The sequence below is a fragment of the Lolium perenne genome, chromosome 3 (assembly GCF_019359855.2).
Source record: "Lolium perenne isolate Kyuss_39 chromosome 3, Kyuss_2.0, whole genome shotgun sequence".
Lineage (NCBI taxonomy): Eukaryota > Viridiplantae > Streptophyta > Magnoliopsida > Poales > Poaceae > Lolium > Lolium perenne.
In genome coordinates, this window is record NC_067246.2 from 30,319,647 (window position 1) to 30,343,282 (window position 23,636).

Below are 23,636 nucleotides of genomic sequence, written 5' to 3' on the forward strand. Positions count from 1 at the left end.
TATTCTTATTCAATTGCCTCATTCTAGTTGAACCAACATATGAGTGCATTAGGCACTTTGCCATGGACTTTGGTTCAGGGCCCCAAAGGTTTTAGCAATTTTAAGAATAAATATTTGTCGACAAAATGTAGTCTTTGTTGTATGATTCTGTTAATCAATAAGATTTGTGGAAATTTGATTAAAATATTTGAACTCCTCATGATTTTCCATAACAATGGAATCAAGGTGTTTCGATGTCCCAACACTTAAAATTATGTGCACATTTGTGCTGGGTTTGGATGATGAGCATCCACCATGTGTTATTCAACTTGAGGTTGAACTATATTTACTTGTTGAGGATATAATTTCCTCTGTTCCGCAGAAGCATGTGAGAATTTATATCTCATGTGGCCAATTTTCTCCCCCTTTTGCTCTCATTTCGGAGGAAAGTGGTTACATTAGGTACCTTCACTCTTTTGGCACATAGGTTGCATGCATAATATGATTTGTGACATATTTGTCACGAGTAAATGTACGTGGCAGATTTGCAATGTGTTGCAAATTTATGACTGAACTTGTCGTTTAGATTTTCAAGTACGTGAATATAAGGACTGAAAGTCTATGACATTATTATTTATTTATCGGCATTCTTTGTGGTACTAATCTCCCCCTAATACCGAAAATGTCGTTATTGCAAATGCAATCAGCGTACGGGCTATCAATAACTCCCTTGTTAGGATCTTGAGGTATTTGACGGATAAACAGTTATACCTTAGTTATTTATCACATAGATCCCAAATTGACGTGAGGGCCCATGATGTACGATGGGGTGGTGATACCGGTATATAACCAAATTATCGCAGATGGGAAATACTTGTTTGATTTCCACGTACTTACTGCAAGGAGAAGCAGTATGATAAGCAACTGTAGTGATCTAGATTAGATCTACGGCGTGTAAGACCGCATGTCTCCAACAATATGTTGGTATATCAAAATTTTGTTGTAGTGGTCATTTAATTAGTTTGATTCTTTTGACAAAGAATTTAGATACACCATTCTGGGTATGTACAAGAGGTACTTAGTAAAATCACAAATGTTCATGAAAACAATATTAGTATTGGTTTAACCAATATGTTATAATATTTTGATCTTAATTTGATAATTTGAGTAATTAATTTAGTAAAATCATGGATTTGTGGAGATTAAAGATCCACGTAAGACCATCCATCAGATGTGTCTATCAATACCATGAAATACTTATATGACCCACATAATTGTTGAATAGTCAACAACTATCTTCTTGAAAAAGTTCAAGAAATTTGAGTGGAGTGTGAGAGACTTAGAAAAAATTTCTCATGGCACATTAGGTGCTCATAAAATCTCATGATTTAAGAATTTTTCAACTTGTAAATTATGACCAACAAAATTTCACTAATTTTTCGCATTATCCCTATAATGGGTGATCAAGGCGATTATGAAAAATCTTAGATTCATCAAAATCTAAAAAATTAGTTTCTACGCAACAAAGTTTAGTATAAATTTAGTTCATATATTGAAATGTCATATATGAGAAGCATGATTTTGATGAACAACATACCACATGTAGTAGTATAAGTATAGACAAAGTGACACATTGGGATAGTTATGAGATTGCAAGGTCACCAAAAAGTCTTGGGAATTTTACTCCACAAGTAATTTATTATTTCGAAGGAGTGAATCTCCTACCAGACTATACTTATGGTATCTTTGTAATGAAGATTATAAGTACAATCTGCAAATTTTGGTGCTTATTGAAGTGAGCTTCAAAGTTATCCCGTTGAACTCATATTATTTGATTAATTTGTGGCATATCCTAACCAATGATTTGGGAATTGGAAATGCATATGTATGATGATTCATAAAATAAAAGATTTGATAAACTTGATAGTTATCTTATCCCTTTTAATATGGTCCACTTTATTCCAATTTGTTATGTTTACATCCACTTTACATTGATTTCTCGTGGTTCATTTTGTGACCATTGAGATTCTTAGTAGTTTGAGTACTAATATGAATTTCAGGTAATGGTATATCACCCGCAGGGTGTATCATATGAGTCTTCATAAGAAGATATGATATATTATTATCCTGAAATAAATATGATAATTTATTGTATTATCATCAAAATAGAATGTAAAGTGATTTGGGAGTTTTGAATCAGATCTTTATATCAACTGTCTGATCACAAAATATCAACTTGGAGTTGATTCTGTAGACATCAGAAAGAAAAACTACGATGCACTAGAAATACTCAAAAGTGTTTGAGAAACTATTAACATTGTGTTTACATCATATATCTCCTTGATGGAGATTTTAAGAGAAACATATATTTAACCAATTTCTCTCATCTGATGAATTTAGTGAATTCCATTGATGGATATTCTAGCCATGTGTTGCAATATGATATTATCATGCAACTTATTTACTATGATAGTAAATTAAAATTGATGAAAATGCTTCCACTGAGTATTTTAATGGCCGAGGTAGTTTCGTAATGACCATAGGGTAGACATTCAACGTTGAGACATTAAATGATACTTATGTCATTACTTTGGACTTCATCCCAAAGTGATGGGAGATGTTACATTCACCGCCAAAACATAGATGCCTATTTTGACAATGGTTATTCATGGTGAATATGATTATCGCCATATGATGTTGAACCTATAGTAGTTTTGTGAGAAACTCAATCAATATTATGTATGCTGGACTTTGTCTTGATAGACATATCACACAACAATGTTATTCCATGATGCAGGCTCCATAGTTTTATTGTAAGTTAAACATTGTAGATAATCTTCACAGTTATGGAGTACATCTCTCATTAATAATGGTGGATAATCAAATATTAAATTTGAAGTAGTCACATATTGTATTGGCAATTGTATCGCTTTTTTTATATAAAAAATAAGGTCGTTGTACCAAATTGCATGTTATACAAAAATGCTAGAGGCAAATATATATAACATTATAGAATTCCCATAGAATTTAGGGATATTCAAAATATGAGGGCTTCATGTGGTACTTTCACATGATGTAAAATGGTACGTTATTATTATATGCAATTAGGAAGACCATAGAATCTAATACGTATATTAGTCGTGAAGCTAGAGGCTTGAATGCAAGTCCCAGAACCTGATGGCTCGTTTGTAACATACGATAAGTTAGAGGACTCTAAAGCTCCGAAGTTCAATTCAGTCTAAGGTTTGACCGGTTTGACCCAGGAACTACACGGACATTTTCATGAATTACCGAATCTGACTGAAAGTAAAACCTGCCGAAGAGATAAGGTTTCTATCTCTTCCACTCTCCCAAACTGGTACAGATTGAGGAATTTCTCCCCCAAAGAAAACCAGCGCCGCTGGGAGCGTGGGAGGAGCAAGCATGTCGTGCTCTGGTCATTGGCCACTGGCCCGCGGAGCGCCTTTGACAGCCGCGCTTCTTGGAGCCGCGCCGGGAGGTCGCTGTCGCGGCCGCCGCCATCGGTAGCCGGTGAGCTTTACCGCGCGTGGCCAAGAGAAGGGGTGGTCGCGGGTTGCGCGCCACCGAAGGTAGGAGCAGCGCTAGGAGTCACCTTCGTGCCGTGAGGATCCAGGCAGAGGGCAGTGGCTGCGAGCGCCGCCGCGCTGCGAGGATCAAGCCGAAGGCTGCAAGGCATGCCGCCGTTGAAGGTCCTGGTCGTGCGCGCGCCGAGGGCGCATCCGCGTGGGCCACCGACCGCTTTGGGTCGCCTTTGTCGTGCTAAGGCGGCCACCTGCCGGGAGCCGTGCCACGAGGAACCGCCGCAGGGAGGAAAGCAGCGCCGGACTTCGGTTACCTTGCCGTGCAGGTGTGTGTCGACGAGACGACGACGCCGCCTCGCCCGCACTGGTTTCTTCCTTTTCTCTTCTTTTCTTCAGTCGTGTGAATGCCTCTATGTACTTAGAGCAAGTCCAGCAGGTACCCAATTTTTCTCCCCCTATATCTTCATGTAGGGGCCTCCCCTAAATAGATTCTTCCCCTATATTTTGTCATTCTCCAGCAGCACCCCAATATCTTCTCCCCTATATCATATATTCATCTATATTATAACAATATTTAGTAACCGATTTTATTTTCCAAACTGTGAAATCACCAAGCCCAACAGGCCACCACGGTCCAGTCCACACAGCCAAGAACCCACTAAGCATTGTTCTAAAAAAAGAGAACAAAATCCATCGCGATTGACTTTGCATCTAGAGATAGCAGTTTCTTCTTCCTTGCAGCGACGGTCGCTGTACACATCCGCCTCCGTACCTCGACCACTGACTCTAGCGTGGCATCACGTCGCTGGCTGCGCCCCACGTCCTGCTGCCTCTCAGCGTTCAGCTGTCGACTGCCCCGCCATGACTCGATCTGAAGCTCGAATTCGAGGTCAATTCAGGCTGAATCGAAGAGAAAAAAGGGCATGGCGACCCTGGTAGACCAGCGTGGTGGCGGGAGCAAGCTTCCCCGAGCGAGTGGTCGGGTAGGAGCGTGGATTGGGGACGCCTCCAGAGCCCCCATGCGTAGGGGAGAGGGCGGGGTTGGGTCGGGGACCCCGACCTGTAGGGGAGCTTGTAGGGGCGCTGCTGGAGGGTCGTTTTTCACTCTCTCTCCCCTATTTTGCTTATCGGGGAGGTTGTAGGGTACCTGCTGGACTTGCTCTTACAGAGGAGAAGCATGGGATGGTGCCGGCCTCCACCACATGCCGATGTCGATGTGACGGAGCCAGGAGGAGCAGCGCCGAGGAATGGCGTGAGGCAGGGCCGCGGGCGGCGCCATGCTCCGAGAATTCCCGTCGTCACTCATCCTGGTGCTTTCGGTTCTTCCGTTTCTCTTCGTGCTCGCGGTAGAGGCAGTGCTGATAACGTGTTTAGAACTAAAGATTGAGAGAATTAAGTAATCTTTCATTGATGATTGTTGGGGGTATATATACCCACCGAACATACGTCTATAAGGCGGTATAAAGACATCCCTTCGGAATTACAGCGTTTGGACAAAAGTAACTACCTACTTAGCTTATGATCTAAGCTAATCTTAATAACTTCCTAGTTAGCTTAGTATCAAAGCTATCCTATTTCTAACAAAATCATCATTCACCGCATCCTACGATTCATCTCCTCTATCCATTTCAAAAAAAAATCTCCTCTATCCCTCGTCGATCTCACGCGCTTGCCAAGTCCACGTCACCGATCTTGGCACTGCTGATCCGTGCCGCCGAGCATCTCTCTTTTAGGAACCCTAACCCACTTCCATCTACTCCGTATGTGCAACTGTTTGACACGCTTAACACCGAAATTACATGCAAGCAGCAGTAGATGGACGACCACACGTGTTGGTTTCCTGAGTTTTTTTCTTCTTCGTTTCGGACATCGGTTCCAGCGTTTTATACTGTGCGTGTTCTCTACAGCTAGTATACTTCCGTTCCTTCCCATTTCTGACGTTGTGGTGATAAAACCGTGCCTTGTAGACTTGAACACAAGAACAAAAAGTAGACAGAAAGCTGGGAACTGAGGTGTCAGTGCAAACTCTAACACGCCCAAGAAGTTACTCCACATCAACCATTGCGCCACGTAGTGAAGTGCATATTGTAGCATACAGCTCTTTGATGACATCCAATTGCAGACAGTTGGATGAATGAAGAAGCCTTTTTATGTATTTCCTTTGTCTCATTCGGGAGAACCTACACATACATCCAAGCACGCTACTGCACTCAAACTATAACTCAATATAAAAAAATACAGCCTTCAAACACATCAAAATTTCACGGCACAATAACTTGTGACCGATCATATCTGAAGGTACACTACCTGAAAACTGGTAATTTTACTATTTTACAACCCATATCCCCTTTCAGTTTTCAAATACAACAGCACTTTCCAGTGGAGTACTGCCTCAAGATGCTACAAGACATTTTCTAAACTATGGGCTTTCTTGATTCAAATGCCCACCTGGTGCTTGGGATAAATACATCAGGTTATCATCATCCAGCAATAAGATGGTTGATGCTGCAACTCGCAAGGTGAAAGAAAATGAGTTGCCCTTATTTGTAATGTAGTTGTATCTCTGTTGCGACCTTTAAGTCCATCGCATTTGCTGTAAAGAAGAGCCACTAGATTGTAGTGGCAGGTGTACAACAGCCAGAAGGGCCAGAAACGTGTTCTAGTGGCAGTCAGATGTTTGTTAAGATTGTATCTTTCGACATACCATCAGCAATAAGAGCCCTAGTAATTTCCTGCACATATGAATTAACATAGACAAAGATCAGGCTGTGAGCATTGAAACAAGCAGCCAAGTTCAGAAGTAGGAAATGGAGAGTACTACTCTTGAATGACAGCAATCCATTGTATATTTATATACTGTAAGAACTTGTCTTTCATTATTTCTCCAAAATGTAAAACAAATTGCAAGGTCTGGATAACAAATTTGTACTGGTACTCTGCTATGCTACTGATATGGCCTCAAATATAGAGTATTGACTACCAATCCATAGCAATAACAGTATGGCCCGCAAAAAACAATGGCCCACTTGTGTCTATATTTGATAAGTAATTTCATTTGAACTGACAATGTGTTATTGATGTAAGCATGTCTAGAATAACAGGATAAGTGTGGCATCTTATCTTATGTAGAAAAAGCATTGGGAGACATGAAGAAGATCGGATGGCAACGTGTATCATTAGCTATAAAATCAGAAATGAGAACATAAGAAAGCTAGGCATACCTCAGTCATCTGTTTATGTCCACACAAAATCGCTCCCATCGAGGATGGATTTACAACCTTCTTCGTCCTTGAAAAAGCATTCTGAAAAAACAGAAAGTACATAAGAATACAAGGGAACAAGTGAGCTAAGAAAAACCCAAATGCCAAAAATGACAACAGTACCTGAACATAGCCTCTCTGACCAGTCCACTGATCGTCTGGTCTAGAGAGAACAGGTATAATTTTTATCCCTCTGGACTCCCAGTCACTGAACCTCTCCTGCCAGGGCACCAGCGATCCGTTATATACAATGGTTAATACTTACAAAAAAATGTAGACCAAAGACTGACACCTACTTGATATGCCATCCTCTGAAGGTTTCTAGCCCCATAAAAGAGGCTTACATCAACCTTCTCATTTTCGCCAAAACCTGACTCAATGAGCGATCGGATTGGACTGCAACACACAAATGTAGAAAAAAGAAAGATGAAGGATCAGAATTTACGCTCCAATGAAAGATATCTTTTTCCAAATGTAATTTCCACATCACTGGCACAATGGACAGAGCAATAATGTTTGCTTAAAATAAGAGTGAATTGGTGAGTTGACATAGATGCAGCATATGGGGAAAGCAGAATTCTAGATGTAACAAGGTTCCAGGTCAACAAATTAGATAAGACTACACACGGATGCTCATCCGATAAACGTGGCAGAACAGTTAAATCATGGAGAGATGATCACCCATCTACTGCATGGTATGTGGCAGATTAATACAGATTCTGCAGTTACCAACCAACACAGCACAATCGACTGTCTGACGACGCAAATACGGAAATAGCTGACGAAACATTGTACAATTGCCTATCCATATGATTTACTCAGCCCTAAGATTGAACAATTGTGCATCTCGTACTAGGCGCACAGTGTAACTGATGCGGGTTTGACAAGTTTACTTGATGAGTAAATAAACAAAGTGAACGACAATACAGAAGCAGAGGGCGAAATTAGGCACCTGATCCCGGATCCGGTGGCGAAGACGAGCACCTCGCGGGCACCGCCGATCCTTGCGACCTCGAACCCGCGGCCGACGACGCTGCCGCCGACGCGGACGAGGTCGCCGGGGCGGAGGTCGCAGAGGGTCGCGGAGGGGGTGCCGGGGAGGCGCTTGACGAGGAACTCGAACGACCCTCGCGCGGAGGATGAGGCCGGGGGAGGGGAGGAGATGGCGAGGAAGATGGGGTAGGGCGCGGCGGGGAGCCGGAAGGGGAGGAACTGGCCGGCGGCGACGTGGGAGGCGAAGAGGGGCCCGTGGGAGGCGAGGTCGAGCGAGACGTGGAAGAGGGAGGCATCGGAGGTGGCGGCGCGGACCGCGGAGACGGGCGCCTCCGTCCACTCGGCCGGCAAGGGGGGTGCCGGGGGCGGGGTCGGAGACGCGAGCGCCGCCGCGGCGGCGGCGTTGGAGAGGGCGCGAAGGAGGTGCGGGCGGAGGAGGCTGCGCGGCGGCGGTCGGAGGAGCATCGGGAAAGCTTCGGCGGAGATGTGGGAGGCTGCCGGATCTCGCGGTCACGGTGGCCGCCCGCGAAGCAGCCAAAGTTTTGTACAGGACGTGTACATGTTTGATTTCTCCTCAAGTCAAACAAGAAAACTCTGCCCCAACCAAACCCCAAAATAGAAGTGGTCTCTTTTGAGAGTGACTTTGCCACGTGAGCATTAGTGTTCTCGGTTTTAAAAAATATATATTTTTAAAATTTTAAAAAAAATTAAGATTAAATCTACACATACATAGAAATCTTCTCAATGTAACAAATCTTCGTCCATAAGGATGTCTCCAATGGCCCGACGCAAATCAGACGCCAAAACGGACGCGAATGGTCCGTTTGTATCGAGCCGAATGGTCGAAATCGACCGCGCGTCCGTTTGCGTCTAGGGGTTTCCCCAACGGCCTGAAGCATTATTTTTCATTGAAAACCCATAATTTACATAATTGTAAAAATACATCAAAAGGCTTAGAAAATAAGAAGGGACAACAAGGCATGCTAAAACCTAGCTACGAACTACTGCTCATCGTCGCTGTCGAGGTCGATGAACTCCGACATCCTCATAGGAGCTGGTACACCGGCGGTGGAGGAGGAAGGGCAGCCTGTGGTGACAGCTGCCAGACCATCGGTGGAGCAGAAGGCTGTGGTGAAGGTGGCCACGGATCCCTGGCCCTCGAAGGAGCAGCATACGGCCTCCCCTGCGCCAGCAACGACTCACGAAGTTGGATTGGCGAGGCTGTCCGACAATGCGAGCTGGTCGAGCTCGCTATTGGGCATTGCGATGGCAATGGCCTCCTCGCTAATGTCCGGCGGCTGGGTCTCCGGATCCCATGTGGGGCCGCCGTCGTCGTGGCCGTTGTCTCCGCCTTGGATAAGACCGTCCGACGAGGCCTCGTACTCGGCCTCGGCGGTGTCGTCGTTCTCAGCGTCCTCGTCCACATCACCGTCGTTTTACTCGCCGCCGTCATCGTCGTCCACGGCGAGCTTGCGGTCGAAGTAGTCGACGTCCCCGAGGTATCCCGCTCGGGGCACGCATCGAAGTTCCGCGTCCCGAACGAGATCCAGTTGTAGGAGTTGAGCGAGTACGTCGGACCTTCTCGAAGGTCGGCTGGCAAGATGGCTCGGTGGCGGCGCATCTCGTCACGACGCTCTCGGCCCTCGCGTGGCACGGGAGGGACCCCAACGCGCCTAGAGTTGAGGTACCAGCCTCCTCCAGGCAGCCTCGCATCCGGCCATGGCACCGGCCGGTTCTCCTCCGAGAGGCAGCGCGCGAATTCGATGCGAATGTACCGCCCTATCCGTGGCTTCTTGTCGGATCGCGAGCCGCTCGCCTCGTGGCCGTTATTCGTCTTCCGATACGGCCAACCCTTCCACATGGCCTCGGTCTGGTGGATACGACGGGCTCTGACAATGGCGTGGTCGAGAAATTGGGCACCGCCAGCAGACCTTAAAAAGGCTCGGACGCCACCTAGACTTCAATGCCCATGCCATAAGCTGTTGCAACACCGCCCACCAGCACACGCGCACGGAAGGCGAGGTGCGCCATTAACGCAGCGCAGAAAAACTGCAACGCGCCGCCCGTAAGTTATGCCCCGCTGAAGACGGAGCATCCATGTCGCTGCCAGGCGGGTCCGGTCGAGAAACGTGCGGACGACCGCGCTGTTCCGCCGCATATTTGGGTCGCGTTTCCGTCTGAAAATAAAAGTTACTCCGTATATGTCACAAAAATATGTACTTCATCCGTCCATAGGATGTCGTAAATAATCTAGTGTTGATATAGAAGTGATACAATAAATACCCATCGTGGAAAAATGATAAGATCGACTCGGTGAAGAGTCAACTACATTATCGCCCTTCTTTATATCTCTTCTAAACATTTATCCTACATGTCAAAATTAAGACCTAAGGATTGTAGACGTTTAAAGAGAATCTCTAACAGATGATGTATGATAGGGTATACAAAACATGTGATGCATATATTATGTGTGATCATGTGATGAACCAAAGGATCTCTTGATTCAAAAACCTAGTCGGTCCTTACACAATAGCAAATTATGGTTGTAAAATCGCAAATGCTCGCTCCACGTCTTTTCTAAACGCCACTTGAGCATTATGTAATTGGAATTATTTCTTAACATAGAGGGCTTGAAGTGCTTCACAAATGCAACTCACTTTAGATAGATGTCATATGCACAGTAATAGTCCACGTGTAGGTGCGTCCGTTTGCTTGAAACTCCACCGATGTCCGATGGTGACTCATCATTGGCTAGCTTGACAAAAATCGGCGATCATAGTAGAATATTGCAAGAATCGGACATCCAAAAAAAAGCATACCATATACATGGCTCATGACTGTCCACGTCCTCAAGAAATATGGCTTACTCCATCTTGTTCTCTCTCAATTATACATGCCACGTTGCGGGACTGCTTGCTACATTCTTCTCTAATATTCAATCCATGCCTTGAGCATTCGGCGATCTCAAGAACTAAGGCCCGAACACCTCAATGATCACCACTGCAGAAGTGCTTCATGCACTTGATGATTTGGCTCTCACTCATTGCCAAGAGATTATCGACAATATCTGCCGAAATACTATATGTCACCATGCGCAATGCAACAGTTACCTTTTGGTATATTCTATTCCCAAACTCTCTTGCATAACTCTTCCTGAAGAACCAATCATGCAGCTTGACACACATTTCAATATGCATGAACAAATCGAGAGACATTCGTAACCGGCTACGAAAATATCTCTCGGGATACACCGGAAGCTCAATGAACACTAGTAGAAAAATGGCCTTTAATCCCGGTTGCGCAACCGGGATTAAATATAGGTGACTAAAGGCCCCCCCCCCATTTAGTCGCGGTTGCTTACGAACCGCGACTAAAGGCCCGTCCACGTGGGCGCTAGCCGTCCGTCGGGGCGGAGGACCAACCGCGACTAAAGGCCTCCGTAGGTTTAGGGTTTAGCCCCCCCCCCCCCCCCCTCCTCCACCCCCAAATCTGGTTTCTTTTTAATTTGTATTGTTTTATTTCTTTTATATTTTATTTTGTGTTTTATTTTAATTTTGAAGAAGTTTCAGTACACATATTCTACGCTACTATATACATACATATGAATTTACAATTTCAAACAAGTTTGAAATTAGAACCAAGAAGAATTCAAGAGGAATAATCAATATATATTCAATCTCGGATGACCATATACAATTTCGAATAAGTTTTCATACACAATTTACGGTATCAGAAGTTCTACGTCCTCGTAGTAGTGTTCTCCTTTAGGATGGAGGACTTCCCTCATAAAAAATCCTGCTAGTTCCTCTTGAATTGGTCGGAAGCGAGCTTCTGGACTAAGCGTCTTCCGGAAGTTATTCCTCGTGACGTTGTTATCCGACGGCTTCCGCTTAGAGGTGTATCTCCGGATGAACTCACAAACATAGTATCCACATAGATTGGTCCCCGGTGGCTGAATATCCCCAGACAGTAACCTTCTAAATTCTAGCTCTTTTTTGAATTCACCGACCGTTTGATCTGAGAACCGTCTCCAAACCCTACAGGGCAAAGAAAATTAAATGAACAAGGGAGTTATTAGTTACTTCATATTAGGAAATGAACGAAAGAGGCCGATCGATATAGAGCGCAAATGATTGAAAATAATTACTTTTGCAGCATATTTCTCATATCGGCTCAAAGCTTTGGATCCATATTCAGAGAGTCCATGATGAGAACTCTGGAGGTGTGAAATTCAATTATGAGCAGAATCCAGTGGAACCTGAGGACACGATACATGCACAGTCATGCATAACTCATCGATTAGACATACCATGCATGGAGTAAACAAAAGAGAATGTGCTCAAGACAGAAACACTCACCCAAAATGGTAAGGGAATAGAATTTGATTTTTGAGTTGCTGCTTTGTAAGAAAATCCCACAGGTCTTGCTCCATGTTGCGGGGGTGTCTTTCTAACACATATCCATTAACAATATGTGGGTCAATGAACCCAACATCATGGATGTTCCTTTTTTGGCATTCCCCAATCTTCATTCTGCATAATAGCGTACACAACAATATAGTTAGGAGAATATATATAGTGCAGGCAATGAACGAGATGAGGTAGAAATAAATCACTTACATAACGTAGCAACTGATGATAGATTTGTCGAGCTCGCGCAGATTGAACAGCTGGAACAATTCACTCATATGAACTGTTACATAGTAATGTTTGAAGTGATGCTCATGTCTAACTTCCGCATAAATATATTCTTTGCCGGCGTTATTTTTTATGTAACCCTTGTACCAACGTAGCAGATTTCGCATTTGTGCTGGTCGATCCTCTTCCCGCGCAGGCTCGACGAGAGGCCCATTCGGCACATATGTAATTACTACATCACTCATTGGCGCCTCCTCAAGGCCTAACACTGCACGAAGAGTCATACCGAACTCGGCCGCTTTTTCTCTGGCACCCGTTACAGTCATTCTCCGTGCTGCCGCAGCTTCTATGATAGTGATACGTCTCAAACGTATCTATAATTTCTTATGTTCCATGCTAGTTTTATGCCAATAGTTACATGTTTTATATGCACTTTATATCATATTATGGCATTTATTGGACTAACCTATTAACAAGATGCCACAGTGCCAGTTTCTGTTTATTATGTCTGTTTATTGCAGAAAAGGCCCAAAAACCAAAGTGCTCGGAAAAATCCAGAAAAATCACAAAAATTCTATTTCGCCAGAAGACTCACGGAGCCAGAAGGGCCAGGCCAGAGGAGGCCCAGGGCCTCCTCCCCATCAGCCGGCGCGGCCAGGAGGGGGGGCGGCGCCACCCTATGGGGTGGGCCCCTCGAGCGTCCCCCGACTCTGCCCCTTCGCCTATTTATTCTCTCCGTCGCGAAAACCCTACCACAGTCGACGATATTCCACGAAGAGTTCCGTAGCCGCCGCCATCGCGAAGACAAGTTTCGGGGGACAGAAGTCTCTGTTTCGGCACGCCGCCGGGACGGGGAATTGCCCCCGAAGTCATCTCCATCGACACCACCGCCATCTTCATCGCCATTGCTGTCTCCCATGATGAGGAGGGAGTAGTTCTCCCCCGAGGCTGAGGGCTCTACCGGTAGCTATGTGGTTCATCTCTCTCTCTCCCATGGTGTGATCTTTATGTGATCATAAGCTTTGTATCACTATTAATCTATGTGCTACTCTAGTGATATTATTAAAGTAGTCTATTCCTCCTCCATGATGTAAAGTTGACAGTGTGTGCATCATGTAGTACTTGGCGTAGGTTATGATTGTAATCTCTTGTAGATTATGAAGTTAACTATTACTATGATAGTATTGATGTGATCTATTCCCCCTTTCATAGCTATTGTTGACAGTGTGTATGCTATGTTAGTACTCGGTCTAAATTGCAACGGTCTATTATGCACTCTAGAGGTTACTTTAATATGAACTCCGGATTCACTCACCACGGTGTGATGGTGACAGTGTGCGCATCGTGTGTGATTCCTTTATGAAGTTGTGGAGCTTGTTTACTCCGGCTTGAGGTGTGCTTTCTAGCCCTACACAATGAATGGTGTTTGTTATCCAACAAGAGAGTGTTTAAGAGTAGCATTTATTTATTCAGTTATGTGATCATTGTTGAGAGTGTCCACTAGTGAAAGTATGATCCCTATGCCTTATTTCTAAGCATTGAAACACTGTTCCCAACAAGTTCTGCTACATGTTTGCTTGCTGCCATTTTTATTTCAGATTGCAATTACTACTTACAATCATCCATATTACTTGTATTTCACTATCTCTTCGCCGAACTAGTGCACCTATACATCTGACAAGTGTATTAGGTGTGTTAGGGACACAAGAGACTTCTTGTATCTTAATTGCAGGGTTGCTTGAGAGGGATATCGTTGACCTCTACCTCCCTGAGTTCGATAAACCTTGGGTGATTCACTTAAGGGAAACTTGCTGCTGTTCTACAAACCTCTGCTCTTGGAGGCCCAACAACATCTCTGAGGAATAGAAGCGTGCGTAGACATCAATCTATTTTCTGGCGCCGTTGCCGGGGAGGTAAGGTAAAAGGTATTCACATCCTCCGACTACTAAGCTATTTCCTAGCACTGTTGCCGGTGTGTGAGTGCTCGAAGCTATTTCCTTTAGATTCTGCAATTGCATCTTTTTGTTTCTTGTTTTTATTTTTCACTAGTTAGGCATAATGGAAAACAACAAAAAATTTAGTGAGCTTTTTAATCTTTTTCCTGAGTTAAGACATGGATTGTTTGATGCGAAAATTAAAAAACCTATGGAACCTTATTTGCATGCTAGTAGCAATGTTATTAGTATGAACGCAATTACTGCTAATGCTATGGAAAAGTCTAAGCATGGGGAAGCTAGTTTATATAAAAATAATCTTTTTTTGCTCCTCAGCTTTGGAATAAGTATTTTGCCTTGATAATGCTTTGTCTCCAATATGTGGTGATTCGAATGATGCTTGTGATATTCCAAATCCACCTACTGAAAGTATTCCCTTCAAGATACCTACGAAAATTGTTGAACTTGCTATGAACAATTGCTATTTTGGAGATGGGACTGTCCATCCTAGTGATCATTTACTCTTTATACATGAATTATGCGAGTTATTCGAGAGTGCAGGTATTTCAAAGGACCAAGTTAAGAGGAAGCTATTCTCTATATCTCTGAAGGGCAGAGCTGCGGAATGGTATAAGATGCTGAAGAATGGTCGATCTATTGGTTGGGAGGAAATTGTACCTCTTTTTTATTCTAAATTTTATCCTCCTCATGAAGTGCATGTTGATAGGAATTACATTTATAACTGTTATCCTCGTGATGGAGAGAGTATTTCCCAAGCATGGGGGAGATTGAAGTCACTAATGCTCAAATGTCCCATTCATGAGCTCCCCCGTAATGTTATTATTAATAATTTTTATGCAAGGCTTTCAGGACACCACAAGGACTATCTAGATGCCTGTTTGGAGGGATCTTTCACAAGCAGGGAGGTTGAAGCTAGATGGGATCTTCTTGAAAGAATTCAAAGCAATACTGAAGATTGGGATAACGACAAAGGTAAAGAATCAGGTATAAACTACGAGTATGATTGCATTAAGTCTTTCGCTCAAACTGCTGATTTTCAAGAGCTTAGTGCTAAATATAGTCTTGATCCTCAAATTATGGTCGATTGCTATAGAGCCTTTGCTTCTCATATTAATGTTCCTAAAGAAAATTGGTACATGTATCATGAACCTTTTAAAGACATCAGCATGAAGGATGAAACTGTTATTAATGATGCAATGAACATGCTCAAACTTCTGAAACTGCTATTTCCTATAAGCATGTTAATTTTTGTGGAGTTCATAGACCTTGTGAAAAGAATAAAATTGAAGAAGAATATTGTATCCATCACAGGAATGAAAAAACTAGAAAGTGGTCTAGGGCTCTAGATGATCTTGGTGAAAAAGTTTGTGCCCTCTATCCTTTTATTTGTGAACTTTGCCATAGAGTGGGTCATTTTAATTTTCAATGCTCCTCCAATGATAATTCGAACCTCATGAGTGCTGCAAATTTGTATTGTGATGGTGAAATCACTTCTAATCAGCATGATGAACTTACATTATTTTTGGAGTGTGAAGAGTTATTGAGAAAAACTTCTTTGGTGGATATGAGTGCTCTTGATATTAATAGTGTCCTGCATGGGTGTCTTTCTTATTGCATTGATAATTGCCACACAAATACTTACATGCAAAATATTTTAGAAGATGACACTTTGCCAAAATATGATAGGACCGCTGTGTGTTTTGAACTTATTAATGAAAAGGAGGAATCCTCCCAAGTTTCTTCTATTGTTTCTGGAAATAAATCAGGTTATGTGGAGAAGCCTCCCTTCAAGCCTCTTCCTCCTGAAGAAGGGAACGAGGAGAAGGAAAAGAAGAAGAAGAAGGAAACGAAGAAGAAGAAGAAGAAGAAGAAGAAGAAGAAGAAGAAGAAGAGGGGGAATAAAAAGAAAGAGGTAACGGCATATCCCCGCGTGTATGAGATAACGATAGGTAACCGTAAGTATCTTGCTCCTAATGATTATTATGATAATGAATCTGAGTACAATGATCTTCCTATGCCCTTTACCTACATTAGTGATCATGATTTAGAAGAGCACACTACTTTTGGTATTGAAAATCTCTGGGAAACTAATTCTGAAAATGATGATGTTAATAATTGCTATAGTATTAGTACTATCCATGCTTCTTCCCATGATGATATAGAAAGCTCTAAGCTTGGGGATGAGGTGTTTGAAAATCCTTTTGCTACTGATGATTATATGTTTGATACATCTCCTTCTAGTAAGAATGATGGTATGGTTACAGATGAACATACTGTGGAAGATAACTATTCTATTTCTTATGATGACACTATGCCTCCAATCTTTGACAATTATTATAAAGAATGCTATGACACAGGTTATAATTATCCTTATGAAACTTGTCATAGTTATGATGGGATTGCCAAAAACCATTCCCTTAGTATGCAACTTGTTTACCATGTTCAAATTCTTGATAATGATCCTGCTCCAATTACTATTAATGAGAAGAGTTTTTCTTATGCCAAAATTAATGATACTTTTATGCATATGAACCATGATAAGAATGTTTTAAGTGATGGGTATATTGTGGATTTCATCAATAATGCTACTGAAAGTTATTATGAGAGAGGGAAACATGGTTATATGCATCTTAATAATATTAAGTTTCCCTCTTTATGTTGAGAATCTTGAAGTTACGCTTGTGTTGTCTTTCTATGCTTGTTGCATTATGCGTACATGACTTGTTTATTTACAAGATTCCTTTTCATAGGAAGTGGGTTAGACTTAAAAGTGTTTCTTATTTGCTTTTGATGGTCTCTTTTGCTTCAACTCTTATTTCTTGAGAGAGCATCATTAAAATTACCGAGCCCATCTTAATGCCTATAAAGAAAGCACTTCTTGGGAGATAACCCATGTTTTTATTTTGATACTGTTTTGTTGTGTCTTGGAAGTTGTTACTACTGTAGCAACCTCTCCTTATCTTTATTTTATTGCATTGTTGTGCCAAGTAAAGTCTTTGATAGAGAGTTGATACTAGATTTGGATTTCTGTGCAGAAACAGATTTTTAGCTGTCACGAATTTGAGCTGTTCTCTCTGTAGGAGAATCTAAAAATTCTGAAAAAATTCGTGAGTAATCCAAAGATATGTACGCAACTTTCATTCAATTTGAGCTTCTTCATCTGAGCATGTTAAGTGCCTCAAAAAAATTCATCTTTACGGACTGTTCTGTTTTGATAGATTCTGCCTTTTATTTCACATTGACTCTTTTACTGTGTTGAGTGGATTTCTTTGCTCCATTAACTTTCAGTAGCTTTGGGTAATATCCAGAAGTGTTGGGAATGATTGTGTCCTCTCTGAACATGTGAATTTTTGATTATGCACTAACCCTCTAATGAGATTGTTTTGAGTTTGGTGTGAAGGAAGTTTTCAAGGGTCAAGAGAGGAGGATGATATAATATGATCAAGAAGAGTGAAAAGTCTAAGCTTGGGGATGCCCCCGTGGTTTATCCCTGCATATTCCAAGAAGACTCAAGCATCTAAGCTTGGGGATGCCCAAGGCATCCCCTTCTTCATCGACCACTTATCAGGTCACCTCTAGTGAAACTATATTTTTATTCCGTCACATCTTATGTGCTTTACTTGGAGCGTCTGTACGCTTTTATTTTTGTTTGTGTTTGAATAAATTCGGATCCTAGCATTCCTTGTGTGGGAGAAAGACACGCTCCGCTGTTTCATATAAACACTGGTGTTCTTAGCTTTACTTTTAATGTTCATGGCGAAGGTTGAAAACCGCTTCGTTTATTGCTATTTGGTTGGAAACAGAAAATGCTTCATGTGGTAATTGGTATATTATCTTGAATAATTTGATACTTGGCAATTGTTTTGAGCTCTCAAATAGATCATGTTTAAGCTCTTGCATCATGTAGTTTGAACCTATTAGTGGAGAATTACTGTAGAGCTTGTTGAAATTTGGTTTGCATGATTGGTCTCTCTAAGGTCTAGATATTTTCTGGTAAAAGTGTTTGAGCAACAAGGAAGACAGTGTAGAGTCTTATAATGCTTGCAATATGTTCTTATGTAAGTTTTGCTGTACCGGTTCATACTTGTGTTTGCTTCAACAACCTTGCTAGCCAAAGCCTTGTACTGAGAGGGAATGCTTCTCGTGCATCCAAAACCTTGAGCCAAAACCTATGCCATTTGTGTCCACCATAACTACCTACTATGTGGTATTTTTCTGCCATTCCAAAGTAAATTGCTTGCGTGCTACCTTTAAAAAATTCATTCTTTGTCTTTGCAATATATAGCTCATGGGAAAGTAGCTTAAAAACTATTGTGGTAAAGAATATGTCGCTTATGTATCTTATTTCTTATAAGTTGCTTGTTGAGCGGTAACCATGTTTCTGGGGACGCCATCAACTGTTCTTTTGTTGAATATCATGTGAGTTGCTATGCATGTTCGTCTTGTCTGAAGTAAGGGTGATTTGCCATGAGTTGAATGGTTTGAGTATGCATATTGCTAGAGAAGAACATTGGGCCGCTAACCAAAGCCATGTATCATGGTGGAAGTTTCAGCTTGGACACTAATCCTCAAATCTCTTATGAGAATATTATCTGTTGTTGAATGCTTAAGCATTAAAGAGGAGTCCATTATCTATTTTCTATGTTGTCCCGGTATGGATGTCCTCAAGTTGAGATTTATCAAAAACGAGAAATCAAATGCGATCTATCTCCTTGGACCTTTGTACAGGTGACATAGAGGTACCCCTTTGTGACACTTGGTTGAAACATATGTAATGCAATGATAATCCATGGAAATCCAAGCTAATTAGGACAAGGTGCGAGCACTATTGGTATTCGATGCATGAGGCTTGCAACTTATAGGATGTTTTATGCATAACACATATGAATTATTACTACCGTTGACAAAATTGTTTCCATGTTTTCAAAATAAAAAGCTCTAGCACATGAGTAATCCCTGCTTCCCTCTGCGAAGGGCCTTTCTTTTACTTTATGTTGAGTCAGTTTACCTACTTCTTTCTATCTTAGAAGCAAACACTTGTGTCAACTGTGTGCATTGATTCTTACATGCTTGCTTATTGCACTCATCATATTACTTTGTGTTGACAATTATCCATGAGATATACATGTTGAAAGTTGAAAGCAATTGCTGAAACTTAAATCTTCTTTTGTGTTGCTTCAAAACCTTCTATTAAGAATCTATTGCTTTATGAGTTAACTCTTATGCAAGACTTTTTGATGCTTGTCTTGAAAGTACTATTCATGAAAAGTCTTTGCTATATGATTCAGTTGTTTAGTCATTATCTATTTGTTAACAAACTATAGACCATTGCTTTGAATCACTTCATTCATCTCATATGCTTTACAATAGTATTGATCAAGATTATGATGGTAGCATGTCACTTCAGAAATTATCCTTTTTATCGTTTACCGACTCAAGGGCGAGTAGGAACTAAGCTTGGGGATGCTTGATACGTGTCAAACGTATCTATAATTTCTTATGTTCCATGCTAGTTTTATGCCAATAGTTACATGTTTTATATGCACTTTATATCATATTATGGCATTTATTGGACTAACCTATTAACAAGATGCCACAGTGCCAGTTTCTGTTTATTATGTCTGTTTATTGCAGAAAAGGCCCAAAAACCAAAGTGCTCGGAAAAATCCAGAAAAATCACAAAAATTCTATTTCGCCAGAAGACTCACGGAGCCAGAAGGGCCAGGCCAGAGGAGGCCCAGGGCCTCCTCCCCATCAGCCGGCGCGGCCAGGAGGGGGGGCGGCGCCACCCTATGGGGTGGGCCCCTCGAGCGTCCCTCGACTCTGCCCCTTCGCCTATTTATTCTCTCCGTCGCGAAAACCCTAACACAGTCGACGATATTCCACGAAGAGTTCCGTAGCCGCCGCCATCGTGAAGACAAGTTTCGGGGGACAGAAGTCTCTGTTCCGGCACGCCGCCGGGACGGGGAATTGCCCCCGGAGTCATCTCCATCGACACCACCGCCATCTTCATCGCCATTGCTGTCTCCCATGATGAGGAGGGAGTAGTTCTCCCCCGAGGCTGAGGGCTCTACCGGTAGCTATGTGGTTCATCTCTCTCTCCCATGGTGTGATCTTTATGTGATCATGAGCTTTGTATCACTATTAATCTATGTGCTACTCTAGTGATATTATTAAAGTAGTCTATTCCTCCTCCATGATGTAAAGTTGACAGTGTGTGCATCATGTAGTACTTGGCGTAGGTTATGATTGTAATCTCTTGTAGATTATGAAGTTAACTATTACTATGATAGTATTGATGTGATCTATTCCCCCTTTCATAGCTATTGTTGACAGTGTGTATGCTATGTTAGTACTCGGTCTAAATTGCAACGGTCTATTATGCACTCTAGAGGTTACTTTAATATGAACTCCGGATTCACTCTCCACGGTGTGATGGTGACAGTGTGTGCATCGTGTGTGATTCCTTTATGAAGTTGTGGAGCTTGTTTACTCCGGCTTGAGGTGTGCTTTGTAGCCCTACACAATGAATGGTGTTTGTTATCCAACAAGAGAGTGTTTAAGAGTAGCATTTATTTATTCAGTTATGTGATCATTGTTGAGAGTGTCCACTAGTGAAAGTATGATCCCTATGCCTTATTTCTAAGCATTGAAACACCGTTCCCAACAAGTTCTGCTACATGTTTGCTTGCTGCCATTTTTATTTCAGATTGCAATTACTACTTACAATCATCCATATTACTTGTATTTCACTATCTCTTCGCCGAACTAGTGCACCTATACATCTGACAAGTATATTAGGTGTGTTGGGGACACAAGAGACTTCTTGTATCTTAATTGCAGGGTTGCTTGAGAGGGATATCTTTGACCTCTACCTCCCTGAGTTCGATAAACCTTGGGTGATTCACTTAAGGGAAACTTGCTGCTGTTCTACAAACTTCTGCTCTTGGAGGCCCAACACTGTCTACAGGAATAGAAGCGTGCGTAGACATCAATAGCGGGGTCCATTAGTTCAGCATCCGGACCGGCGGCTTTCACTATGAGCGGGGGGATCGATTGTTTATTTTGTTCCCCGAGCTGGGCAACTTGTTTCCCGCTTTTTTTACTTTCTTCTTTCTCCTCCTCCAAGGCTTTCTTCTCCTTCACCGCCAAGTCTTTCTTCTTCTTCAATATGAGTGCTTGCCTATGAAGTTCACATCCATAGTCGTCAGGCATATTCTTCTCGGCTTGGGACGGTGTGCTCAAAAATGACTTAGCCCACTTCTTTTCCTTCTCAGAAAATACTGGCTTGGGCTCAGGCTCTCTTTTCGCCTTCATTTCCGCCTTCCATTTCTCATGGTGAGCAGCCGCGGCCGCGTCCATTTCCTCGACACTACGTTCCCAAGGCCTTGGGAGGAGAGGCTTCAGTGATGGCTCTGGTACCTTTGTGGTCTTAGGTACATAAGGGTCCGGGTTAATAATCCAGGACTGCTTCTGCTTCTTCGCCGGAGGTGGATTATTGGGGGGCGGCGTACCCGCCGGAGGCGGACTGGGGGGCGGCGGCTGCTTACCCGCCGGAGGTGGATTGGGGGGCGGCGTCGGCTGACGTGAAGGAGGTGTAGGTAGGAGGCTCCTTTGGATAATGCAGATCACATTCTTTCATCTCCTTTACATCGTCAACGGGGTAGCGAGGAGGCTCCGGTGCAGTAATATCGATCGTCGGTGCATTAGCACCAGCCGGGGCCAGCAAGGGTGCATTAGCATCAGCCGGCGGGGCCTCCGTGGAAGCCACGCTGCTTCTCCGCTGCTGGCTTCTGACATCCGCTGGATGATCTTCATGCGGCCGTGACGATGATCTTTCTTTTACTAGTTCACTCACAATTTTCTTCATCTCATAGAGTTTCGATGCCAAGTGCCCCACAACATCTGCATCCTGATCCGTCTTTCTCTTACGGCTTCTGTAACTGTACGGGTTATTTTCCTGGGGAAACCCTACTTTCCATGGAATGGCGCCTTTGCCTCGTACACGTCCTCCGTGTTCAGGATTCCCGAGGGCAAATGTCAGCGCATCGTTCTCTCTGTTGAACCTGATCTTCCCCTCTAGAGCTTTGGTCATTGCATCAATAAGGGCTTCGGTGGGTTTAAACTTTGTCTGTCGGTGAACACACTCCCCTGTCACTGGGTCTAGCGATCCCCCATGCCCGTACCACCAGCTTTTGGCCCTTGGGTCCCATCCCTCTGTACCTAGAGGGATTCCTCGCTGCCTCAGGTCGTCCTCCATCTTCTGCCACTTAGGCTCCGAAAGGCGGTATCCTCCTGGCCCCATAATATGATTGTACGTTTTCTTAGCCGCATTTGCCTTATTTTTTTCCGATATGGCCTTGAAATGCTCCGATTGCTTTTGCCTCACAAATTCGGGCCAATCATTTTTCAGCTTCTCATACTGTCCATTGAAATCCGGAGTCTTCCCCTTCTCGACATATTTAGCCGCTAAATTTTTCTTGTAGGTCCGGAATGCTTCGGCCATCTTCTGAAGAGCGAACTCTTTGACTAGCCTCCTCCTCTGACGTCCACCCTCCACCTCGTTACCCTCTTCATCGTATTTGTTGTATTCTGGAGGTAGAATGAAATGCTCCATAAGCTTTCTCCAGCAATCCTTTTTCGTTCTCTTGCTGACGAAACTGAAACCAACACGTGCCTTCACTGGCTCATGCCATTCCTGGGCGGTGATCGGGACGTTGTCTCTAACAACGACTCCGCATTGGTTGATGAACTTGGTATAATGCGCTTCGGGCTCCAGCGGCCTGCCGGTTGCACTGATAACATCGATGTTATATGTTACTCCTTGTTTCAGCGTCTTGGTTTTGCCACGCTTTGTATTCACCGATTTTTTCGACGATCCGGCCGAGGGCTAAAATAAGAAAGAGAGTCGAGTTAATACACATATTTATTCAAATCGGTAAATTTGTATCACCAGAGGCTCAATGTATATATATACCTCGCCGGAGGTGGTTGCTAATTGCTTATCTCCATCGTCGTTTGTCGATGGTTGACCTCCATCGACAGTGTCCGTTCCTTCACCTTCACCGTCAAGGTTCAGATAAGAAGAGACATCCTCTTCTTCATCTTCTTCGGCCGGCACATAAGGAATGTCGCCGTTTATGATGCCGAAAAGATGTGCCTCAACTTCCGCATTATAGTTTTCCCGAATCGGGTCGGCTTTATCGTCCGCCATATGTCACTCCTGAAAACATGTAGTAAAAACTAATTAATCCCGGTTAGAAGGGGGCG

General features: G+C 43.0%; 1 protein-coding gene across 1 annotated transcript; it reads right to left on the bottom strand.

Annotated features, from left to right (window-relative positions):
• Positions 1 to 5,652: 5,652 nt before the first annotated feature.
• On the bottom strand, positions 5,653 to 8,364 carry LOC127340855 (fruit protein pKIWI502). The gene is made up of 5 exons (XM_051366602.2): positions 7,734 to 8,364; positions 7,078 to 7,177; positions 6,905 to 7,000; positions 6,743 to 6,823; positions 5,653 to 6,253 (listed from the first exon to the last, which is right to left on the bottom strand). Exons 1-5 carry the CDS (start codon positions 8,237 to 8,239, stop codon positions 6,191 to 6,193), a joined length of 846 nt encoding a protein of 281 aa, XP_051222562.1. The 5' UTR covers positions 8,240 to 8,364; the 3' UTR covers positions 5,653 to 6,190.
• Between the last annotated feature and the right edge of the window lie 15,272 nt (positions 8,365 to 23,636).

What these genes read in the sequence shown, in the direction of transcription:
- LOC127340855 (XM_051366602.2), bottom strand. Translation starts at nt 8,239, where the DNA reads ATGCTCCTCCGACCGCCGCCGCGCAGCCTCCTCCGCCCGCACCTCCTT. An exon ending in GCCACCGGATCCGGGATCAG is followed by an intron (nt 7,178 to 7,733) that starts GTGCCTAATTTC and finishes TGTGTGTTGCAG; the next exon opens with TCCAATCCGATCGCTCATTG. An exon ending in TTCAGAGGATGGCATATCAA is followed by an intron (nt 7,001 to 7,077) that starts GTAGGTGTCAGT and finishes GTGCCCTGGCAG; the next exon opens with GAGAGGTTCAGTGACTGGGA.